The sequence below is a fragment of the Cynocephalus volans genome, chromosome 17 (assembly GCF_027409185.1).
Source record: "Cynocephalus volans isolate mCynVol1 chromosome 17, mCynVol1.pri, whole genome shotgun sequence".
NCBI classification, from domain to species: Eukaryota; Metazoa; Chordata; class Mammalia; order Dermoptera; family Cynocephalidae; genus Cynocephalus; species Cynocephalus volans.
In genome coordinates this window covers 19,914,428-19,936,640 of record NC_084476.1, presented here as the reverse complement: position 1 = coordinate 19,936,640, position 22,213 = coordinate 19,914,428, and the positions used below count along the sequence as shown (strand labels likewise).

The following is a 22,213-nucleotide window of genomic DNA, read 5'->3' as shown; positions in this document are numbered from 1 at the left end:
CAGATCTGCCCGTGCTGGGGGCCCCAGCCTCAGGCCTCCCCGCCTCTGCCTGCACTGCCTGTCTGTCCCAGCCTTCCTCTCCAGCCTCTTCCTCATGCCCAACGCCCTGCCCTGCACTCCGGCCACCCCCACTGCTCTTTCCTGGGACAGAGTTCTCCCTGTCCCTCTCAAGCCACTCTCTGTTTCTCTCTTTCCCTGTTTACTTCTTCTCCCTGGGTTGCTTCCTCCATGTTTTGTTGTATTTTGTTTTTTAATTATTCTCTGCTTCCTCTTCCCTTGTTTCTATTCCTATGGCTAAATGGTTTTCTGTCTGTATCTGCCAATTTCCCTTCATCTTTCTACATCTCTCCCACTGTCCTCGGCTCCCTTTTCTCCCAGCCTCCTCTATTTCTTTCCATGTCTGGTAGTTTCTATACACCTAGTGTGGAATAGTTTCTTAATAAATATTGGTTGATATCTATTTTCTTCTGTCGGTGTTTCTCTCTGTCTCCCTCTGTCTATATTATGCAGAAGTTTTGCTGTACACACTTCTCCTCCTGCATTCTCCTTTATCCAGAAGGCTCAGAGGAACAGCTTTCAGGCCCCCTTCCCACGTTGCCTCCTGCCATTTCCAAGATGCCTTAGTAACCTTTTCTGTCTGAGCTTGATAGTTGGCCCAGACTAATGAGGTACAGATGAAGAACATCCACTCTCCAGTCTCATTTTCCCCATCTGTAAAATGAGGGTGGGGTATGTCCTATATTGCTGTTTGCAATCGTTCATGTGCACATCCTCTGTAAAGAACTGCCTCCCCCCACCATTGCCTCTGAGCTTGGCCATGTGGTGTGCACTGGCTGACAGAATGGGAGAGAACCCACCTCTGAGCACCAGCTTTAAGAGGCATCCTAGATTTCTAGCTGCTCTCTCGCTCATTCCCTCTGCTGTGAAAACCAAATGTCTCAGACTGGAGCTCCCCTATAGCCAAAGTTCTAGAATGAGAAGATATACAGAATCAAGCCACAGTGACTGCAGCTGCCAACGTGTAACGGGCACAAGAAATAAAGCATTTGGCCAGTTGCTGAGATTCAGGTGGTTTGTAGAATAAACGAGCAAAAGTTGACTAATCTAGAAGAGTTGGATTCTGTGAGGTCTAAGGTGCTTTCAGCTCCAACATCCCAAATATATTATATAGTTTTATTGCTGTTGAAAAAAAAAATCTCACCACATGCTTTTGCGTGCATTATCTCAGTTTGCTGCTATGATTTTAATTTTATCTCCATTTTGCAAATAACCCAACAAGAACCTCAGAGAAGTTAAATGAGCTGCCCAAATCTCTACAGCTGGTAAGTAGTAGAGTCTAAGCTTGAAACCAGGCCTCCTGACAACAAATTCTTTGCTGGTTCTGCTTCCCTATGGTGTGTTACTGAATGCTGTGGGAGAGAAGCTCCATTTCCTACAGACAGAAGCCATGGCTTATTCTCCTACATGGCCCATAAGCCTAGCTAGAGACCCTACAGGCTTTTAGTGAATCCTTATTGCTGTAGCACAGGGCCAAGCTGCAAGATTCATGTAATTTAAACTTTTAGAAATTAAGAAAAAGTATTTATTATATAAAAAATTCCACCTTCTGGAAAAAAAAAAAAAATGAAAGGCACTTAGGAAGTATGACCCGCTTATTTAAAAAAGTACTTGGGATATCTGCACTGCCAAACTTCATCATGCCTTGGCAACTGATACAAACTTTGTGATCTTAATTTACAGATGGAAACACTGAGGCAGAGAAGGGAATGTGACTTGCATAAGGTCATGAAGCACATCAGTGCAGGGCTTGACACCTGAGTCCTGGCCACAGCTATCTGTATTATTCCTACCACATGATTTTTCTGCCACTTATTATAATTCCTCTTAGTCAGGATCTGTTTTCCCTACTACTCTGCCTTCTTTGAAAGGCTTTTGGGACCCACAGTCTGCAATGGCTTGGTTTCTCCTACCCTTGTTGTCCTGGGTGTCTTTCACCAATATCACTTATAAGTAACACGGTGATAGCACTTACTGTTATTGGATAAATTGTATCTCCCGAAAAATAATATGTTGAATTCCTAATCTCCAATACCTCAGAATGGGACCTTATTTGGAGATAGGGTGTTTACAGAGATAATCAAGTTATAATGAGGTCATTAGGATGGGCTTAATCCAATATGACTGGTGTCCTTATAATTAAGGGGAACATTTGGGCACAGAGCCAGACACCCACATAGGCAGAATGCCACATGGAGATTGGAGTTATGCTGCCATGAGCCAAGGAACTACCAGAATCTAGGAGAGAAGCTTGGAGCAGACCTTTCCCTAATACCCTCAAAAGGAGCACAGCCCTGCTGACACCTTGATCTCAGACTTTCAGCCTCCAGATCTGTGAGATGATAAATGTCTGTTACTTACTTAGGCTGTGGTTCTTTGTTACGGCAGTCCTGAGAAATTAATACACTTATAAATAGCAGAGTCATAACTTTTATAAAGCCAGGACTACTCTAGCAGCATATGTCCTTTACTTATATCATTTTAGGTAATTCTCACAACCCCCCCCCACACACACACACACTTAGGTACATACTTCCATTATCAACCCAATACAGGTAAGAAAATGGAGACAAAGAGAAAAAACATGCTCCAGTCCCACTGCTAGTAAGTCAGTTATGGAGCCAGAATATGAACCTCAGGACACTCCGAATCCACAGTTCTTACAGTTTAGTCACATTCTGTGTGTGCTGTGGATTGGATGCCCCCTGCCACCACCCTCACTAAAGCTTAAATCCCCACTGTACCTGTTGAGGGTGGGAAATCTTGTTATGGTAATTGAAAGGTGGGGCCTTGAAGAGGTGATTAGATTGCAGAACCATGCTGCAATGAATGGATTAATAATGATGGTCAAGGGCATGGTTCTGAGGGCTTTAAGAAGATAACATGTGAGAGCTTCTCTCTCTCTGCTCTGCCATTTTCTGTCATCTGAGACCCCTGCATTGCTGTAAAGCCACCACCAAAGAAAACCTTCACCAGATATTTTCCCTGGACTTTGGACTTCCCAGCCTCTGAAACTAAGCAATAAATTTTGTTTTCCTAGAAGTTACCCAGTTCTAAGTATTTTGTTATAAGCAACAAAATTGAACTAATACACTGTGCTTATATTTTCTCAAGAGCTGAATAATAATAATATCTATTGAATTGGGATTACTGTAAGAATTGAAGGATTTAAACTACTATGTGTCAATTTCTATAAAAGTAACTAAGCACTACAACAGTACTTGTTGACATCATTATTTTAAGATTCTTTATGTCGCTATTATTTTCTCATAACTTTTCTAATCGGTTACTATTTCTTTTTACATGTGGTCCCAGAAATAAATACAATATTCCAGGTCCCACCTAGAACCTCTTGAAATACTCATTCAGAAAACTAGTCTTTTTCTAAGACAACTTAAACTATATGACCACTTTCAGCAGTCAGACTTCATAGTTGGCTTATTCTAAGCTTGTTATTAATTTTTTAAGAGCTTTTTTTTCCTTTTTTTTCCTAGCAGATAGGATTTTTATTGTTAGATTTAATAGGCAGGTAAACCATTACATGATTGAGTGATTAAATCAATAAATGGAGGAATTAATGATATGCTTTGAGTAAATAAATGCAATGGTCGGGGAAATGATCTAAAGCCATCTTTCTCAGAAAGCTTTAAAAAGTATTATCCCAATATCACAAAGATCCTTTGGAAATGCTACTGATTGGAACAAAGTTATTGATTGGAAATGGTGATGGTAATTTCTTAGATTTATGTGGCATTTTATAATCCTTAAAGTATTTTTCTATGTATTATTATATCATAGAATCATAGATCATCTAAATTGGAAGAAACTACACTCATCATATAATTTAACTTTGATTCCTCTCAAAATCCCAATGAATAGGGCTTCCAGCTTGAATACCCTCAGAGACAAGGAACTCACTCCTGCCTCACTCAATCCACCGCACTGATGGGAAGCTCAAACACTTTGAAAGGTTTGTCCTGCCACAGATGGGAATTTTGGTCCCTTGTAGTTCTCCCTCACTGGTGTCACCACTACACTGTAGCATTTTCTGCAGGATGCTCCTTTTGAAAGAAAAGTATCCTCAAAGGTTTTTTTTCTTTTTCTACATCAAACTGAACATTTCCTTTCATCCCCTTTCACAAAACATTTTGTCTTCAGAAAGACCAAAAAAGAAAACAAAAGAGCCATGATGAAAGATATTGATCTTAAACAGTCTTTACCCAGTAACTTTTGTGGAAATCTTTAAGACAAGACATGCCATATTAAAATGAAATAATATTTATCACTGTTGGCGGGGAGGGTTATATCACTAAACCTTGGAATTGCAAATGACGAGTATTTTTGTTGTAAGAAATTTGATCAACACAAAAGTAAAATATATCTTACAATGCCAATGTAACAATGACAACAAAAAAAGCAAAAACAAGAACAATGTCTAAATGCAAATAAAAAGTCCTGATGGCATTTGCTATAATTTTTTGCATTTAACCTCATAGTTGCCTGAAGCAGGTAAACTCTTCCCACTTTCTAAATAAGGAAACTGAAAGCCTCTTTCCCTAATATGTAAATTTACATACGTAGATCCCAAACTGAGGTGGCAGGTTGGACCCCCTGATAGCTTGTGCTAATGAACAATGAATGCCAAGTGCACCTACAGGATTCTACCAAGGTTTTCCTGATTCTCTTCACCTGTAGCCAAATCACTCAGCCTCCTTTGGGTTTCTTTTCTTTTATCTATAAATTGCTGGCATGAGCAACTCCTCTCTCCCTAACTGAAAAGTTTCCAAGTTCTATCAAGTGTTTTGAGTACCTAGAGTGAATGTTCCATAAATAGTAGGCATGATGGACCCTCACCACAGGTAACATGTTAATAACAGCTGCAGCTTTTTGAGCACTTACTGAATCTCAGGCACTGTGCTTTTCAGAATTGTGCCCAATAACATAGACTCCCAAATTGAACAGACTAGAGTCAGAATCCCAGCTTCAGCCATTGTTGGTGTTAAGAATGAGCAAGTTGCAAAACCTCACTAACTCCCCAGATCTGCATCTGTAAATGAGGGGCATAACAGTACCTATCTTGTAGAGATGTTAGAAAAACTAAACAGAATAACACAGGCGCGGCACTGTGCCTGGCGTACAGAAAGTTCTCAGTGATGGCAGTCATGATTTTCATTGTACAGGGCACTTGTGAGTGTGACCTTATCCTACAGTTAGAAAAAAAAAAAAAAACAAAACAACTCTAAGAATTGGGAAATATCATCCCAGTTTTACAAATGATGAAGGCAATTTGGCCAAGGACATAAAGCTAGTGACAGAGACATATTTCAACCTTGAAGTTGACTTCCAAGTCATAAATTCCTTTAATACACCCATGGATTCCACATAAAGAGGAATCTTTGTAAGAATTCACTCATGAACTTTCCTAATTTAAGTTAACAACTATTGCACAGAGAAGAGAAATGGCGGTGTATTATATAGATTAAGGGCAGAGTTTCTGGACTTAGCCTCTACGGAGTGAAATATTGATTTTATCAATTAAGCTTTGTGTGATCAAAGTCATATAGATAGCTCTGTATTTTATTAACCTTTCAGGTTTCTCATCTAAGGGATAGTATCCACCTTAAGATTTGTTGTGAGAATGAAATGTGATTATGAAGGAAAAACAAAATTTGGAACACTGTCTAGCATATAGTAAATACTCAAAATAAACGTCAGGTGTTATAGTTATTTCTCCAGATCAGACAATAAAAGAGCAGCAAAACTAAGACTAAACCCAATATCTTCTTACTCATAGATTGCAGACCTTCAAACATTGGTATAATGGTAATAGTAATAGCTACTGTTACTGTGTACTCACTATGTGCCAGGCAGGATATTAGGTACTACTTGTACATTTCCTCCAGTCTTCTCCATAACCCTGTGAGATTGGTATGGTGAGTCTTGTTTCATAGATAAGGAAACCAAAGCTCAGAGGCATGAAGGGCCTCACCCAAGATGAAAGTATCAGGAAGCAGCAAGTAAGAGAGACTATGTTTAGAGCCAGGTCTGCTGAATTCCAAACCTGTGCTTTCTTCTCTGCCTCATGCTGCCTGCACGGCTGAGGAGGGAATGCCACTGCTCAGAGTAGCTGAAGCTGGGGCAGGGGACAAGATGAGATGACTGTCCACTCTGTTTTTTTAGTCTGGGTTCACTGAGTACCTCCGTGTTGCATGACCATTTGGGATATTACTAGTCAGATGATGCAATCTCCTGGGACAAGGTAGATACTCAATGCTGGACTTAACAAGCCTAAAGAGCATTCTGGTTCCACCCCAGTAGGAATGGACTGTAGAAGTTCCAGCGGCTGAGCAGGAGCTGGTTTCCCTACAAGGGTGGGCAGGCTGTTTGTGCTGAGAAAAGATGGACCCTAGCCTCTAGACTTCTCTGAGATTTGGCTAGATGATTTGGGTCTTCCCACAAACCGTCTCAGAACTTTACCAAAGATGAAAACAGTGGGACACCCAGCAAAGTCACAGCTATGGTGTCATGTGAAGCCATGTGAACAGGAGTTTGGAATCTCAGGAAAGCCTGGTCCCAGAACTGCTTATTTGTTTTCCATGTAGCCCTAAGCAAGTCAGTTAAACTCATTGGATCTCAGATTTCTCACCTGTGAAACAGGGAGACAGATCCCAGCCATCCTGAATGCCATTTTGGCTAGTTGCTTGGGGGCAGGAAAAGCAAACACTCCTTCTGTTCCTGCTGAATTGTGTGTGGCCAGAACCACAAGGACAGAGTCTGAGCCCTGATGAACGGCTGAGGAATCCTGCACAAGTCCTAGCCTGTCTTGGACCTCAGTTTAACCATCTGTGAAATGGAAGGGCTACACTAAATCAGAACATTCAAACTTTTTACCTGAAGTGCCCCTAATAATAAAAGCAAATGCTCTTGCATGCCAAGCTCCTCTGATCCAAGGGCTTGGTGTATCAACACAATAAGTATTAGTGTAACTCTCATTTTATAGATGACAAAAACAAGACCCAAAAGGGTTAAATACTTTGCCCAAGATCATCCAGAGAGTTAAGTGTCAGAGAGGGACTTCATGAAACTCAGGCACTCGGGTTCCAGAGTCTGTGCTTACAACCTCCTCGTCTTCCTACCTCTAGATAGTAAACAGCATTTTCAAAGGTGTGACCCACCTCTGAGAGGCAAGGCTTCCATTGACAGACACCTTGGGGTTCAGCCTCTCCTGAACAAGACTCTGTTCCTTCAGGGTAGGGTGGGGACAAGAAAGATCCATATTATGGAGCCCCAATGGAGAAGAGAACTGGTAGACCACAAGGTGGTAGCCTTGGGCCACTTTGGCTTGTGCGCAGGGAGGGTCTGGAGTGTTCCAACTTCCATGTTACTCTGCTGACCAAATTCTAAACTACAGGGAATTGTAGTGACATCTGGCTCTTAGTGAGTTGTTTTTTCTGAGCTGCACTCATGAGCAAAAGGGAAAGGTGAGGAACAACTACAGTCTTGGGGGTACAGTTTGGTTTACTGGAACTAACACTGGGCCTGGATGCAGAAAAAGCATGTTCAAGGCTCATTTACAACTGAGATAATACTATCTAGGCTACTGGGTTATGGGAAGGATGTATGTAAGCAAATGCTATGCTGAAACACAGAAAATATTTAGTAAATATTCATCAAAAGTGAGTCTCACCATCAAACGTTAAAGAAAAAAGAGCAGTCACACCCTCTCGGCCCTTCTTAACATCAGGGGGTGCCCTATGTCCTAAGAGGAGCTCAGCAGGTACCCTGAGATGGTGCTTACAAATGTGCACCCCAAAGTTAGCATGCAGGCCCCTGCTTGCCTGATGTGTGCCTGCATCATTTGCTAAATATATATATGGAAAAAGTCTATCACACTCATTCCATGAATAACACAAAGGCCTTGATTTGTTCCTCCACGTGATGAGCATGCGTTAGGTCCAAAATTAACGTTGCTGTCTGGATGGGATATGTGTGTGTTTTTCCAAAAAGAGAAAACTTCTAAGATCTTACTCAGCTCTCATCACAATGTCTCATGCACAGCGTTAGTTGAAGAGGAACAAGGAACCGAGACCAAAACCAAAGGTCTGCTCCGTTGTAGAGTCTCAATAAATATCATTGACTATTGAATGAAGGAAGAAATGAAGGGGAGCGAGGTAGCTCTGCTGTGTTGAGTGACCTTATAGCAATTGCTTCACCTCTCTGAGCCACACCTTCCTCATACACAGGCCGCCAAGTTGGGGATACCATTTCCTACCTTCATGCATCCAGCAGAGCTGTACCAAAGGAGAAAATACCCTAAGAGTGGCTTTGAGGAGTGTAAAGCATCAGTGAGGTGTCAGATGTTGCTCTTATTAGATCTCGTCCTGAGCCCATTAGACCCTGTATTTTCTGCATATTGGATTTGTTTTCATTTGCCTTTTTTTCCTATCTACTTTGCAAAGCCATTAATTATAGCCTTTTAAAGAAACCATTAATATAAGCCTACCTCCATCATAGACTCCCACCTGAGTGATTTCAGCCCTAGTAACCTTCTCGGAGGAGGCAGCAGACTCACAGGGTTCTAAATCACGGTGCCAACAGAGCTGGAAGTTCCTTCACTCTCTGTGCCCATAACTTCATCTCTAACATGGAGGAGACATGCTGGATTTCTTGCAGTCTCAGCAAGAGTGCAATGAGATAATTTCCATAAATGTGCCCAGCACGGTGCATGACACATGCTAGACACACAAGAAATCTTAAATTGAGAGAAAACAGGGTATACAGGACATAGTTCAGGCCTTGTAGCCAGACAAATTTGCATGTGAATCCCCAGGAGCATCTTCTTCTCTTACTCGCTACGTTGGGTACGTGTCTGTGCCCTCTGCCACGGGATTCACAACTGCAAGGTGAGAGTGACGAGAGGCTTCCATGTTCAACTGCACCAACCAGTTCAACTGCATCAACCATCCAGCCCTGCTCCAGGGGCACCATGTAGCTTTTGTGAGGGTTAAAGCACCCGACCCATCAAGGACACTTGAAAAAGGGCAGCCCATTCCTGTTATATTCCAGTTTTATTTTTCGGTCATTCTTGGAATGACCAGCTATATGGTGGAGCACTGAACCTCATCCCTCGGCAAAGCAGGCCAACCATGTGACAGATGTTAATCAGCTATTCCCAGAGATGTCGGCCAAAAGGCCAAGGAGTGGCACACCCTTTATTTTCTTCTCTGAAGCACAATTAGATTGTCCCAGTTGACAGATGATGGACAGGTACGCATCAGTCCAGTAATACTGCGGAATCCATGGAACCTTCCATTTACCATTCTAACCTGCACTTGCCCAGCTCTTTCCCTCCATCTGCTGACATCCCCTGCCCCCTCTGTCTCTCCACCTTGCTGCCCACTCCCCGACCCCCATCACATCCCCACTCACTCACCATCACGGAAATGTGAAGGATGTGCATCTGCTCCTCAACAATCTCTGAGGGCTCCTGGAGCGTGGGCGCAGTGGCCCGGGCCAGCTGCCCGGAGCTGCTCATAGAGACGTGGAAGTACAAGGTGCCATTCTCCAGCCACTGCTGTCTCCAGTGCACCAGCGAGATGTCCGCCGCTGTGCCAGACATCTCTGCAAGACAAGACCCAAGGCCTGGATGAGTTGCATGCCTGGCCTCAGTGCTCCAGGGAGGAAAGGGGCTCATGTAATTCAGGAGCTGGAAGGCACCCCCTTTGTGCTAGGATGCCTTCCCTCACATCAAATCTGTGAGCCAGGGATTATCACTTTCGTTTGTAGATGGGTCATCTGTGGCCAAGGTTTGCCCCAAGTAACAGAGTGGCAGAGGCAGGATTTGAACCCAAGCCTGTTTGCTACCTTTTTAAATAAACCGTGCATAACAAGGGTAACTCATTCTACCCTGATAGTGAAGGCAGCTAAGAGGGTGAGAAAGCTCCCATTCTTCTGAGGCTGTGAAATTAGAAAAAGCTGAGCTGGAAGTTCTCATGGCAGAGCTTCAGAGTCAGAAAGAACCAAGAGAGCATCTGGCTCAGCTGAGGTATTTCAGTGTCTTCCTGCAAAGGACAGGAACTCGACAAGTGGGTTGTTCTGAGCCTGTTTCTCCTTCTTTGATGGGAGCAGCTCCACTTTTTTCTTTTGTAGTGTATATACCATTCTTTAAAGAATGAGTGTTGGCATGAAGATTTCCATGGCTTAATAATACTAGAATAGTCACTGCCCCACCCCAATGTTCTCATAGAATCAGTGGAAATTTAGGACTTCTAGTAAATTGCAAAGTCAGATCTCTCAACTTGAAGTTCATAACTCTTGTCTCTATGCTGTTTTCCCTCCATTAATGCATTTTAAAAGTTATCATTTGGAAAGCATTTCTATTTAATATTATCATACCAACATAGTCTCTTATTAGGTAAGAAAGGTGGTGGCATGAGATACCAGAAGTATCATTGCAGTGAGATCACACAATCTTTCCATAGTGCACTCTTCTAAAGGGATGTGTGTCTGGAGATGTCCTACAAGGACAATACTGATAGGTATATCCTGTGTATAAAGGGGAAGGGTGGCAGGATTCCTAGAGAATTATCAGGTCTGCACTCAAGTGAAGGTTACTATAGGAGACAAGCAGCCTTAAAAATGTCCATTAGTAGACAAGGAGCTTTAATAGTGTCTGAGGCTTGGAACTTTGGACCCTCTTCCTGAGACACAGAGGTGACCTTGAGACAGTATTCCTACAGTCCCCAAAGACTTCGGATGCATACAACACACACACAAATGTGCACGAACTTTCCCTTATCCAATTAGCTCTTCCTATGTCCCACTGCTGTCCCCATCATATCTGGTGATCCTGAATGAGAACAAGTCACCTTGAAGAGATATCTGCTCCCCAAATTCTATTGAATTATTCTTGCATCATCCATTCTCAAGAGACTCTAACTCCTTGTGGCTCACCATCAAAAACTCTTTGGGGAAGAGTGTCTGGCACTTAATAAGTGCTAAAAAAAAAAAAGTTACCTATGAATTTGTAAACTATCTATTGATTTACTATCATCATCATTATTATTCTGGGGACAGGATCTAATTCATCCTTCAGCTTTTCTGAAAAAAAAAAAAAAACCTTGAGATATCTTGCTTTCTCTCCCACTCCTCATCCAGTCCAACAGGAAATCCTACAAAAGCTGTCCAAAATGCCACCCTTCTCAGCTATTCTACTTCAGCCATCTGGGCCCAGGCACCATCCTCTCCCACCTGGCTCACTGCAAGGGTTTCTCAGCTTGGCCCCTCTCTTCCACCGGTGCCCCTTCTGTCTGTGCTCAACCGGAAGCCAGAGGAATCCTGCCAAAGCATGGCATCTCTCCTCCTTCCATGCTCCACTCTAAATCCTCCCATGGCCTTGCACCTCATGCAAGTAAAAGGTAAAATGAACAGAACACTAGAAGGTGTTGTTCCAAGTGAGCAGTGCCCAGGCTTTCCCCACTACTTGAAGAGTTGAACAGGGCTGGAGATGATCACAAAAGCTCATCAGCTCTTAGAGTATGAGTTCCCAAGGGCCCTTAGAGCTCACTGAGGTGCCCAGCAGAGGGCACTGACTGAATGACCAGTCTGAGAAGCAGGTCTCTTCCCAGCACCTTCTCTCCTTACTGGGCTGGAGCGATCTGCTCTCCCCACCTCCCCACCTCCCCGCCTCAGCACCCGAAGCCTTGGCAGTAGCTTCTCTGGCAGCCAGCCAGCTGGGCCAAGAGAAGGTGAAGATATTATGGTAAATGGCCTTGCTCAGCACCTCACTCATTTTTTTCTCAGTGCATCAAAGCCCAGATCCAGAGGCCCAGGGCACCCAGGGCTGAGAGTTGCCACTAGAAATAGTGGTGTCTAATTCAGCTACTCAAAAAGAGGGTTATATACTACTGGACGGGCAGGCACTTAATGTGCTGAGTCCCTGGAATGGCAACAGTAGAAAGTCCCAAGACAGGCCACATCTGGTTGACACAGCCTGGCATAGACGGAGGTGGAGTAAGCAGAAGGATTCTTGCAGAAACCAGAGTTCCTTGATCCTGGAGCTCTGTCCAGCCTGTGCCTGAAATCCTATCACTAAAGATACTTTTCCTTCCAGATTAGAAAACAGAGGTTCACAGAGGGTTAGTGACTTGTTTTAGGTCACTGGTGAATTTCTACCGAGAAGGACCCAGTGATTTCCAGTCCACACAATTTCTACTATGCCAGTTGCACTTACGAGGTTTCCTTTTCCTTGACGAAATTAACCCATGAAACGAAACTTGATTGAGCTCTCTGTTTTCTACGGCGATGACTGCACAGTCAGCAGACAGTAAACGTTAAATGATAATAACAATGTGTGAGACACAGTAAATATTGAATCACACAGAATAGCTCTGGACTTACTCTATTACAAAGAACAGACACCGTTGTTGGGGCTGGAGGCTGGGGTCACAAGAAGTCAGAGGGAAAACTGCTTTAGTGGAAAAAGGCCTTGATTGCTCATTCACTCTCCCATTCATTTATTCATCCCTTTATTTATTCATTCGACACACTTTATCAAGGACCTACTCAGCTTAAGGCAGTTTAGTAGCTCAGAATATGAAGTTAAATGAGACACAGCCTTGCCTTCAGGGAGCTCACAGTCCTTTGTCAGCAGAAATTCTACCCGGCTGCTGTCCCCCTCACCCCATGTTCCTGTTCCCACAAATGCACACTCGCCATTTACCGTGGCCCACCCAGGAGAGTATGCATTACCTGGCCTATCTCCTACCATCGCCCTTCAATCATGTGCTCCAGCCCTACAGGACTTATTTGTTTGTTCTCAAACAAGCCAGGCCGTAAGTACTTTCTGTCCAATCTGCCTGGAACTTGCAAGCTAACTTCTCAGCATTTGTCTCTCAATCCAAATGACACCTGATCTGAGAGGCCATGCCTGGCCACTCCAGCTGAAGTACTCCTCTGCACATATATCCCCTGATCTCTATTATATCCCCTTTACAAAACTTTCTATAGCACTTATCATGACTAGAAATTTATCTTATGTACTTTCTTGAATGTGTGTTAATTGCTTGTCTCTGCGAGAGAGCAGGGACTCTACATGTCTTATTGTCTGCCACCACTCAAACACTTTGAAAAGTGCTTGGCACATAGTAAGTGCTCAATAAATAATTACTAAATTGCTGCTTTAAGTATATATATATTATGAGATATATATATGAGGATCCTTCAAAAAACTTTATGGAAAAATAGATTTAAAAGATAACATGGATTTTTCCACGAACTTTTTGAAGACCTCTTGTGTGTGTGCACATGTGTGTGTGCATACACACACACACACACATGTATTTACACAAATCCATAATAAGATGGTGGAGATAGTAAAAAATAGAATACAAAGAGTGTTGAGTCTCATCAGAGAACTGAAGAAAGAATAAGCAAAGGTCTACTGAGAACTCAAAGGTGGGGAAAGACCCTCCTAGCTTGCAGACCAAGAACTACACCCAAAACACGATGGCATGAGCATTGCACAGGCGGGCATATTGATGTCTCCCAGAGGACAGTAGGAGGAGCAAAGATCAACTGAGTATCTCAGAGGCAAGAAGCTGCACATGTATGTAGGAGTGCCACTGAATGTCAGGTTGGAAGTGCAGTTCAGACACAGAGTAAAGGGCTTTGAATGCTCGGTGACTGAATATATATTTTATTAGGTATGCAGTAGAGAACCAGTGCAGTACACTTGATCAGAAAGCCAGTCCTGTGTCCATTAAAAACAGGTCAAAGAAATAGTAGCATAACCAAGGCCAGCTCTTGAAAGTCTCTGCTGATTGATTTTCCAATTGCATGTTCCCTTTTCTCTTTCCCTAGTCCTTCCATATAAACATTTCATTGAAGTCTTCAAGTCATATTACAATCAAACTTAAAGCAAAAGGGGGACTAAACGCATTTGGTCAGGAACCAAGACGATTCCCATAAAGGCAGATTATGCTGACATGATGAATATAAAATGAAACAGCAGATATTAAAGTGGGAGAATTGGTGCACCCTGCCTTCCGGCGGTGGGCTCGCTCCAGCGCCTGCCTCCCTCCCACCCCGGATAGCTTGGCTTTATATTGGAATCATAAAGAAACACAGGGATTGCCTTTTCACCTTTCTCTGTTCTCTCCCCATGGGCTGCAACTTGTGAAATATTCAACAGGCTCAAATCCCCTCAACCACCCCGCAAAAGCCAAGTGAAAGGATCAGACTTCATCAGCGATTCTGGGTAGTCCTCCATTCTGCCTGAGTAGCCACCAATGCCTTTCAGCCGCCTGGAAAAGAAATAAAAAATCCCGAAGGCGTGTTGTGCTTTTAATCGGCTTGTTCTTCCTAATCTATGGCTTTCGTTGTATTTTTATTTAATTCTTGAAGGTCATTATGAAAATGAGCAGCTCTGCTGATCACCAGCCATCTTGGTAACATCTCCCAAGTGGCTAACTAACCCGCCTTCTGACTCCACAGCACCAGCAGATTATCTGCAGAAGTCCAGAGAGTGCTTCCAATGAGTTTGTAAACGGTCTTTGCCTCGCTGGGGGTAAAAAGATATAATGTGAGATAAATGCATGACCTAGGCAGTTGGGAAATGTAGTGACATTGACCTCAACCACTGTTGCTGCTTGCTGTTCCAGAACTCATGCATGATCATCATGCAGCAGGTCGTGCTGAGTGGGCCTGGGAAAATAATCTCAAATCCACACCTTCTTTTTCATCTCTACCATGGTTAATTAGCGAGAACTTTTATCATCTCTCTCATGGGTTATTGCAGATGGTTCTGAGCCAGTGAGGGTCTCATTGGAAAAGAGAAGACATACTCAGTAAGGTCATTGAGAAGTGCATAATGAAGGGACCATTTACAGAGGCTTGGGCAAGGTTAAGGCAAAAAACAATAATGGGTGATGAAGCACCTCCATGTTGGCAACAGCAAGGAACTGCCACCACCCTAGGCCTGAAGTGGCAAGGGATGGCCACACTGTAGGAAAGGGCTACCATGTAGCTGCCGTCAGTAGAATAACTCAGCCACTGCCACTGCGTGGCCCAGGATGGAGGCTGCCAAGGCATAAATGCCCTAACCTTACCCTCTTTCCACCTGCCAAGTCCTTGCAGGTGTCTCAAGTGACTCGACCTCCTCCAAATACCCAAGAATGCTTAATGAAGCAATCATAAATGTCAGCCTTATAGGGTCTGCAGCAGGGTGGAAAAGGGTGGGAGTGGATCTCAAGGATCAAATGGAGAATACCCCAGCAGGCCCCTTAACTGGTACCTCTCCAGGCTTCCTTCTTTCCAACCATCCATCACATGGCTGCCAGGATGAAATCTCTCATTTGTAAATCTGACCATGACATTCTTTTGCTCAAAACTCCCCAGTGGTCCCTAATGTCCTTTGGGATAAAACCTAATTTCATGAACCTGACACATTTGTGATCTGGCAGATGCATCTCTCCCCATCTCACCTCTTTTCACTCCTTTCCTTTTACATATATACTAAATCTGATCACATATTTATGTAATTTACCACATACACTATGCTATTTCCTAATCCAATGTCTTGAAGATACTTTTTCTGAGTCTCTATTAGCCCTGCCCACTCCACCCCATCCATTGCTCTGGAAGTTTTCCATGATCCCCACAGGAGCTAAGTGCTCCTCTGTGCTTCCACGGGGAGGAAGTACTGCATGCCACATGAGATCACAGGCTCCAGAGACCAACTGCTTGAGGATGGATCCTAGCTCTCCTGAGATCAATCTGTGTCTTTGGACAAGCTTTTAACGTATCTGCCTCAATTTCCTCATCTGCCAAATGAGGATAATAACAACACCTGCCTCCTAGAGTTATTTTTAGAATCACAAGAGATAATACAAAGAAATTAGCTCTTAGCACAGTCTTGATACTTAAAAGCACTCCACAGTTACATTTGTTATATATTTCTTCATATACACTATGACAGCATCCTGTTGTACCACTGTCTTGCTTCTTTTATATATATGTGAAAATGATCCCTTTATACAACTGATCTCACTGATTGGATTCTAGTGCAGGGACATGTCAGAATCATTTCTGTAGCCTGGTGCCTGGCACAGTGCCTGACCACAGAGCAAGGGCTCCATAAATGTTTCATAAGCTGAACTGAGCTGTCCCCATATCTGAATTCAGATGGGTATCCCCAGAGGACAGAGGGAAGTGATAGCAACTCAGGGTGTCAATGATGCCTTAATTCCCACATAGTAACTCTACAGAAATTTATCTAACATCTGGCTCAAGTTTAGGCACTCTGGAGAATGCAAACAAAGAGAAAGATATCTTTAACTTTCAAGGAGCTTACATTCTCATGGAGTTTATATAGGTTTATATAGAAAAAAAAACCCCACTATTTTATGGTTTTGTTTAAAAAGAAGTATGTCCATATAAAGCTAGAAAGAAATACACTGAAACATCAAGAATAGTACCCCGTAAATGATGGAATCAGAGTGATTTCAATCATGTTGATTCACTTTTCTCTACATTTTCTGCATTGACTATATATTACCTCTGTAGCAAATGCAAATACACATTCACTTTAAAGATTCAGTTAATCAACCAACCTTTTCTGAGATCTGGCATTGAGGTGCTCTGACCTTAGGAACATAGTCCAAGGGACTGAGAATAGGCATGCTATAAAAAAAAAATAGGAAGCACAGAGGAGAGATGACTTCTGGCTGGATCTAGAAAGCCTTCCTTAAAGAGTCTTAAGGGATGGGCAAGATTTCAACCAATAGCTTTGTGGCAGAGGGCACTTCAGATGGAGGAGCGACACGAAGGCAAGAAGGCAAGAGCGCTGCAGATGTACAAAGGGGTGCAGCGGGAGAAAGCCAGTAGAATACAGAGGTTCATCATTAGGGATAAAGCAGAGGAGACTGGGACATCAAGTCTGTAGTGGAGAAAATAAAAAGGGGGCTACTATCTCCTGCCCATGGAGCATCTCCTAGCAAAATAGTAAGTGCCAGATCCCAGTTGGGGATCCTTTGTGCAGTCAGGCTAAGCCCTAGTTCAGAGGCAATGAAGCTCTCCACATGCCATAAATTAAAATGACAGGACAGATGAATGAATGGATAGATGGGTGCAAGGATGGATGGATAGAGAGATCCCAGTTGTTCCAACCGAATCAAACAGCCCAGGTTAGTGAAAAGAACACTGAATTTTGAGTCAGAATCTTAGATTGATGTGATGCTGCTATTTTACCTGAGGACAAATCACAGAGCCTCTATGATTTTATTAGTAAAATGAAGGTCACAATCTGTTTATTTCACATCTAATATAGAATTCAGAGAAAATAAGACCACACATAGCATCATGCTTGGAAATCTGCAAAGTTCTGCAGTTAGTCCTGAAAGAAAATACAGTCATTATCCTCATCATCCAACAATGCATCTCCCATAAATTATTTACTGTCTAAAATGTGCCAGGCATGTGACAGGTCCTGAGGATAGATTGGAGGAAGAGGTAAATTTGATTGCTGCCCTCACAGTCCTTCCAGTCTAGGCTGGGTTTTCCTCTGTTCCCACTAAGCAGCAGCAGCATTTACCCTGGTTTAGTTTCTTCATTCATCCCCCGACTTAATCATTCATTCATAGCAGAAGACTGTCTAGGCCATTGCTGTCCTCAGTACTTGGCATGCGGTAGGTGCTCAATAAATACTTGTTGAATAAATGCGTTACTCAATACACATTTCCTGAGTTTCTTGTCTTCAAGAAAGTCACAATATAGGAGAGCAGAAAAGGAAAAAGTAATGAAGGTGACAATTGTGTGCTCATGGCCACAAAAGAGGATGCACAGGATTCTGTAGGAGTACATGTGAGAGGTCAGTTATGTGTCTCATCTATCAGGGGTTTAGACAAAGCACACAGGCAGAGTCTATAATCTGGACATTTCATAATTCTGAGCGATCCTGATGTCAGACCAGGTTTGATGCCTGCAGCCCAACGTCCATGCCGTGCTGGGTTTGAGAGGTCGCGTGGGCGTCCCAGGAGTGCCTCAGAACCCTCCTGCCCCACCCTGGGCTGTCAGCACTTATCCCTGCCTCTGCTCCAATCTGCCCATTTCCACCTCCTTTGGGAACTGCATGTTTTACACAAAACTGTTTTCCCAAGCCACTCAGTGGAGATAAATAAGACAGTTATATCCAGTTAAACAAGGGAGGAAAAGAGAAGAATTAAGAGATATTGGCAAGGAAGAAAAGCATATCATTTCAAATTAGATTTGAAAATAGATGGTGGGTTGATGGAATTGATTCTCATTACTTCTAGTTATTCTCTCCCAAACCATCTCCCGCCCTCTTGCCTGTGTTTTTTCATTTGGTCTTTGTCATTTAGCTTCACTATAACCCCCTTGGTTTCTCTGTGTGTTCTTTCCTTTCTTTTTCCTTCTGTCCTTCCTTCCTTCTCATTTTCCTTCCTCTTCTCTTTCCTTCTGCCTCCCTTCCTCCCTCCCTCCTTCCCGTTTTAATCCATCCCAACAGTCGATGAGTTTTTCTCCTCCTTCCTCTCTTCCCTGTCCCACAACACTGCAAACTGATGCAGAGAGAGGCCACCCAAAGAATGAGGACAGGAACAAACATTTGCCAGCACTGGCTTCTGTGCCAGGCTAGGGGCTTTCATTGATTGTGTCATTTAGCCCTCGTGGGAAACCATGCAGGTAAGGTAGAGAGTAGAATGCCCACATGCAACTGAGCTGAAGCCCACAAAGAGGACTAGACATTCCCAGAGCACGTCCTCAAGCCCTGGTGTCCTGATTCCAAATCCAGTGCTCTCACCACTGTCTTCATTGGGCTGAAAGAATGGGCTTTGCCCATTTGAGTAAAGAAATCAAGAGGGCAAGTCCATGCCAGGGGGTGAGATGTGATAAGTTCCAGGACAGGCATCCTCCCGGGTCATTTCGATGCTCTGTCCATACATTTCATCATTATACAATCACTTGCTAGGGTTGAGTGTTGCTCCCCGTTTTTAAGAGGAAAATATCTCCTGGGAGACAGTCATATGAAGCATTCTGTCTTACAGTGACTGAGTTTTTAACATCACCTTGCTCCTTCTTATATTTCATGGAGTTGACCTTTAACACATTAAGTTCATCTCTCTGAGCCTCACTTGCCTCATATGGAAACATGGAAATCATATATCCAATCCCTTACGATTGTTGTGAGAATTAAGGGAGATAAAGTGTGTGAAGGAGCCTAGAACAGCATTTAGCACACGGATATTCCCTGTCAGTCGTCTGTCTTCTTGTCACTCTTTCCCATCTCGCCACTGCCACAGCAAGAAGAAGCAGGCTGTGCTGAAAGCAATAAGGGTCTGCGTGACGTATCAAATACAAAGTAGAAGGAGCAGGGGTCACGGAGGACTTGGGAACAGTCTCCAAGACCCTTCCATCGGGTCCCCAGTGCCTCCCACACTTTTTAAGTCATCCCTGTAGCAATGACCTGGAATCATGGAAAATCAAGGCAGAGAGTGAGTGTAAAGGGATGGAGATCAGTGATTTAACCGACTCATTTTGCTGGTTTAGAAAATAAGGACCAGAGAGGGGAATCTCCTTGCCTTAAGTCACACAGTCTCATCAGTGCTCTTCTTGTCTCACTGTTAAAAACGGGATTTGCAGGGGCTGGGGCAGGGTGCAGAACAGAGGGTACAGGCAGAACCTCCCTGACTCCCAGAAGTAACTTAGCAGCATGTGGTGGGGGGTGAGGGGGAGGGGAGAGAGAACAAGGGGTGGTCAAATTCCCTCAAAACACCAGGGCTCTCTCAGCCTTTCCTGAAGATGCTGCCAAGAGGGCTCCCCTGTCTCTGTTGCTGAGTCTGATTTGTCAACCCCCAACCTGCTCAACCCAGCCAGGAAACTCAGCATCTGAGTGCCACATGTGGACCTGACAGAGCATCAAATGGGAAGAGTCAGGAGAGCATGGCACGGCACCACGCAGTGTGGCAAGTGAGGGAGGAAAAACGCACATGTGAAAACTGGAGACAGAACAGAGACTGGGAGTGAACATACCTGATACCGACTCTACCAGCTATTGCTGAAAGGATGTGGAGGGACACCTCTACATGACGAGGGCACTCCCGCTGTCAGGCACCAGCTGAACCCACTGCCCATGGAAACCATACCAGAGTCCACTGGTCCCAAGGAGCATCCCTGCCTCAGGGTCATTGTTCATATTGTATCATCGCCTGAAATGCCTAATCTCTTCTTCTGCACACACAGATGTCACCCCACCCTTCAAACCCCAGCTGAAGTGACCCTCTGAAGAGTCAGCCCAAATGCTCTCTCTACTAGCTCTGACTTCCCCTGGCAGGTTTCCCCTCCCTTCCCTGGTTCACTAACCCCTGTCACTTACTATGACATAAGATTCTCTGGGCCCAGGAATCACTGTTCTCTCCTGTCTTCCCCTTGGTAGCCTAGCATTTTTTGCAACAGCAGGAGCTTGATAAATATGGACTGATACAAGATTAAAATAAAAGCTCGAATAAAGAGGACAGCATGGAGAGATTCCTGCTTCCACTTTCACAGACTGGAATACTGAGGTACAATGGGCAGGAAAAGTGCTTAGAGATTAACACCCAGATGTGAGAGAGGCAGGTGAGAGCTCCTCGGCCTAAGAACATACAGATCCGCCTGTTCCCCACCCTCACTTTATAACCCCCTATAGCATCTGTCAAAGCAGCACTGAGCTGGATCAAATGGCATTTGAGACGGCCAAACCACGACAGGTGAGCTCTGCTGCACCTCGCCTCTCTCCCGTCTTGTCGTTCCCTTGTGCTCCTCTTTTATGCTCATAGCTCCATGCTCTTGTTCACGCTGTTCCCTCTACCTGGGCTGTTCTCACTCTATTTTGCCTGCCCACCTCTTAATCTTCAGAACTCAGCTGTAAGTAGACTACGTAGTCAACACCTCTCCTCCTCGCATCTAAGCCAGTGTAATGGCACGCTGCAGACCCTCCTATCAAGAGGTGAATTTATGTCTCCCCCTTGAATTAGACCAGGCTGTGTGACTTTTTTTGACTGCTGGGTTGATGCCAACATGGCACATGCACACTTGAAAAGTCTTCGTGTGCTGGTGCTCGCCTTCTCCTGTTGTTCTTCAGAGCCCTGCAACTGCCCTGAGAAGAAGTCAGGTCCAGCCTCCTGGATGGTGACAGAAACATGGCCCATTTGCCTATATTACCCCAGATAAAGCCTATTACTAACCACAGGACATGTGAGAGAGGTCATCCTGGGTCATCCAGCAGCCAGCAAATCTGCCAGCTGACCCTAGGCACAGAAGAGAGTCCACACTGTTCAGCCAAGACCATTAGAACTGCCTAACTGAACTCAGCTTCAATTACCTGCCCAGATTAATGAGCTAAAAATTTGTTTTAAGCCCACTAAGTTTTGGGGTGTTTGTTACACAGCAATAGCTAACTGGGAGAACAACTCAGATGTCTCCCCTTTGGAAAGCCTCCGTCCCTTCAAGGCTGGGTTGGGTGTCCCTGCTCTATGCTTCCTTTCACTGATGTGTTCCTCACACTGGATGGTAATCATTACTTTATTTATTTCACACCTCACCTACCTTCTGTTCCCCAAGTCTCCGAGCTTCTTAAAACTAAAGGCCTCCTCTCCCTTGCTGCCTGCTACCTTCCCAACACCTAGCTCAGACTTAATGGGCATGTGTAGCACAGAACAAATGAATACTGAAAAGTTCCCCTGCATGGGATCCTACCATATTTCCCTCAGCCCCTCCTACTCCCAATCAAAGTCTCCCTGGCCCTGATTTGAGGGAGAGAGTAGGTATTGATTGGCCCCAACTGCAGTGCTTCAGGAGCATAATCCAACTCTGTATTCCTTAAATATGTTCTATGCCTGTTCGATGTGTTCATAGCAGGCTTGATTGTAATTCTGCCTCGACTCCATTACCCTTATTTATAACGCGGTGCTGGAGCACAGAGCCCCAGGCCGTCAGCAGAATGATTACAGGACCCTTTTGACTTGCAATTCCACACCATTCAGTCCAATTTAGACCAGCCACAGATGGTGCCCTGTGTCTGGGAAGGGACGATTAGAGTATGCTAGGCTGAGGGTGGGGAGGAGGGAATTACCCTCTTGATTTCCTCATGTCATCATAGGGA

The 22,213-nt window shown here is 44.1% G+C and overlaps 1 protein-coding gene across 3 annotated transcripts in view; it reads right to left on the bottom strand.

Annotated features, from left to right (window-relative positions):
• ASTN2 (astrotactin 2) overlaps positions 1 to 22,213 on the bottom strand; it is a 902,747-nt gene that overhangs the window by 775,158 nt on the left and 105,376 nt on the right. For all 3 annotated transcript variants that reach the window (XM_063082086.1, XM_063082087.1, XM_063082088.1), the window contains exon 2: positions 9,491 to 9,678. In XM_063082086.1, the coding sequence (XP_062938156.1) occupies positions 9,491 to 9,678 (188 nt within the window). The remainder of the gene's footprint in view (positions 1 to 9,490; positions 9,679 to 22,213) is intronic.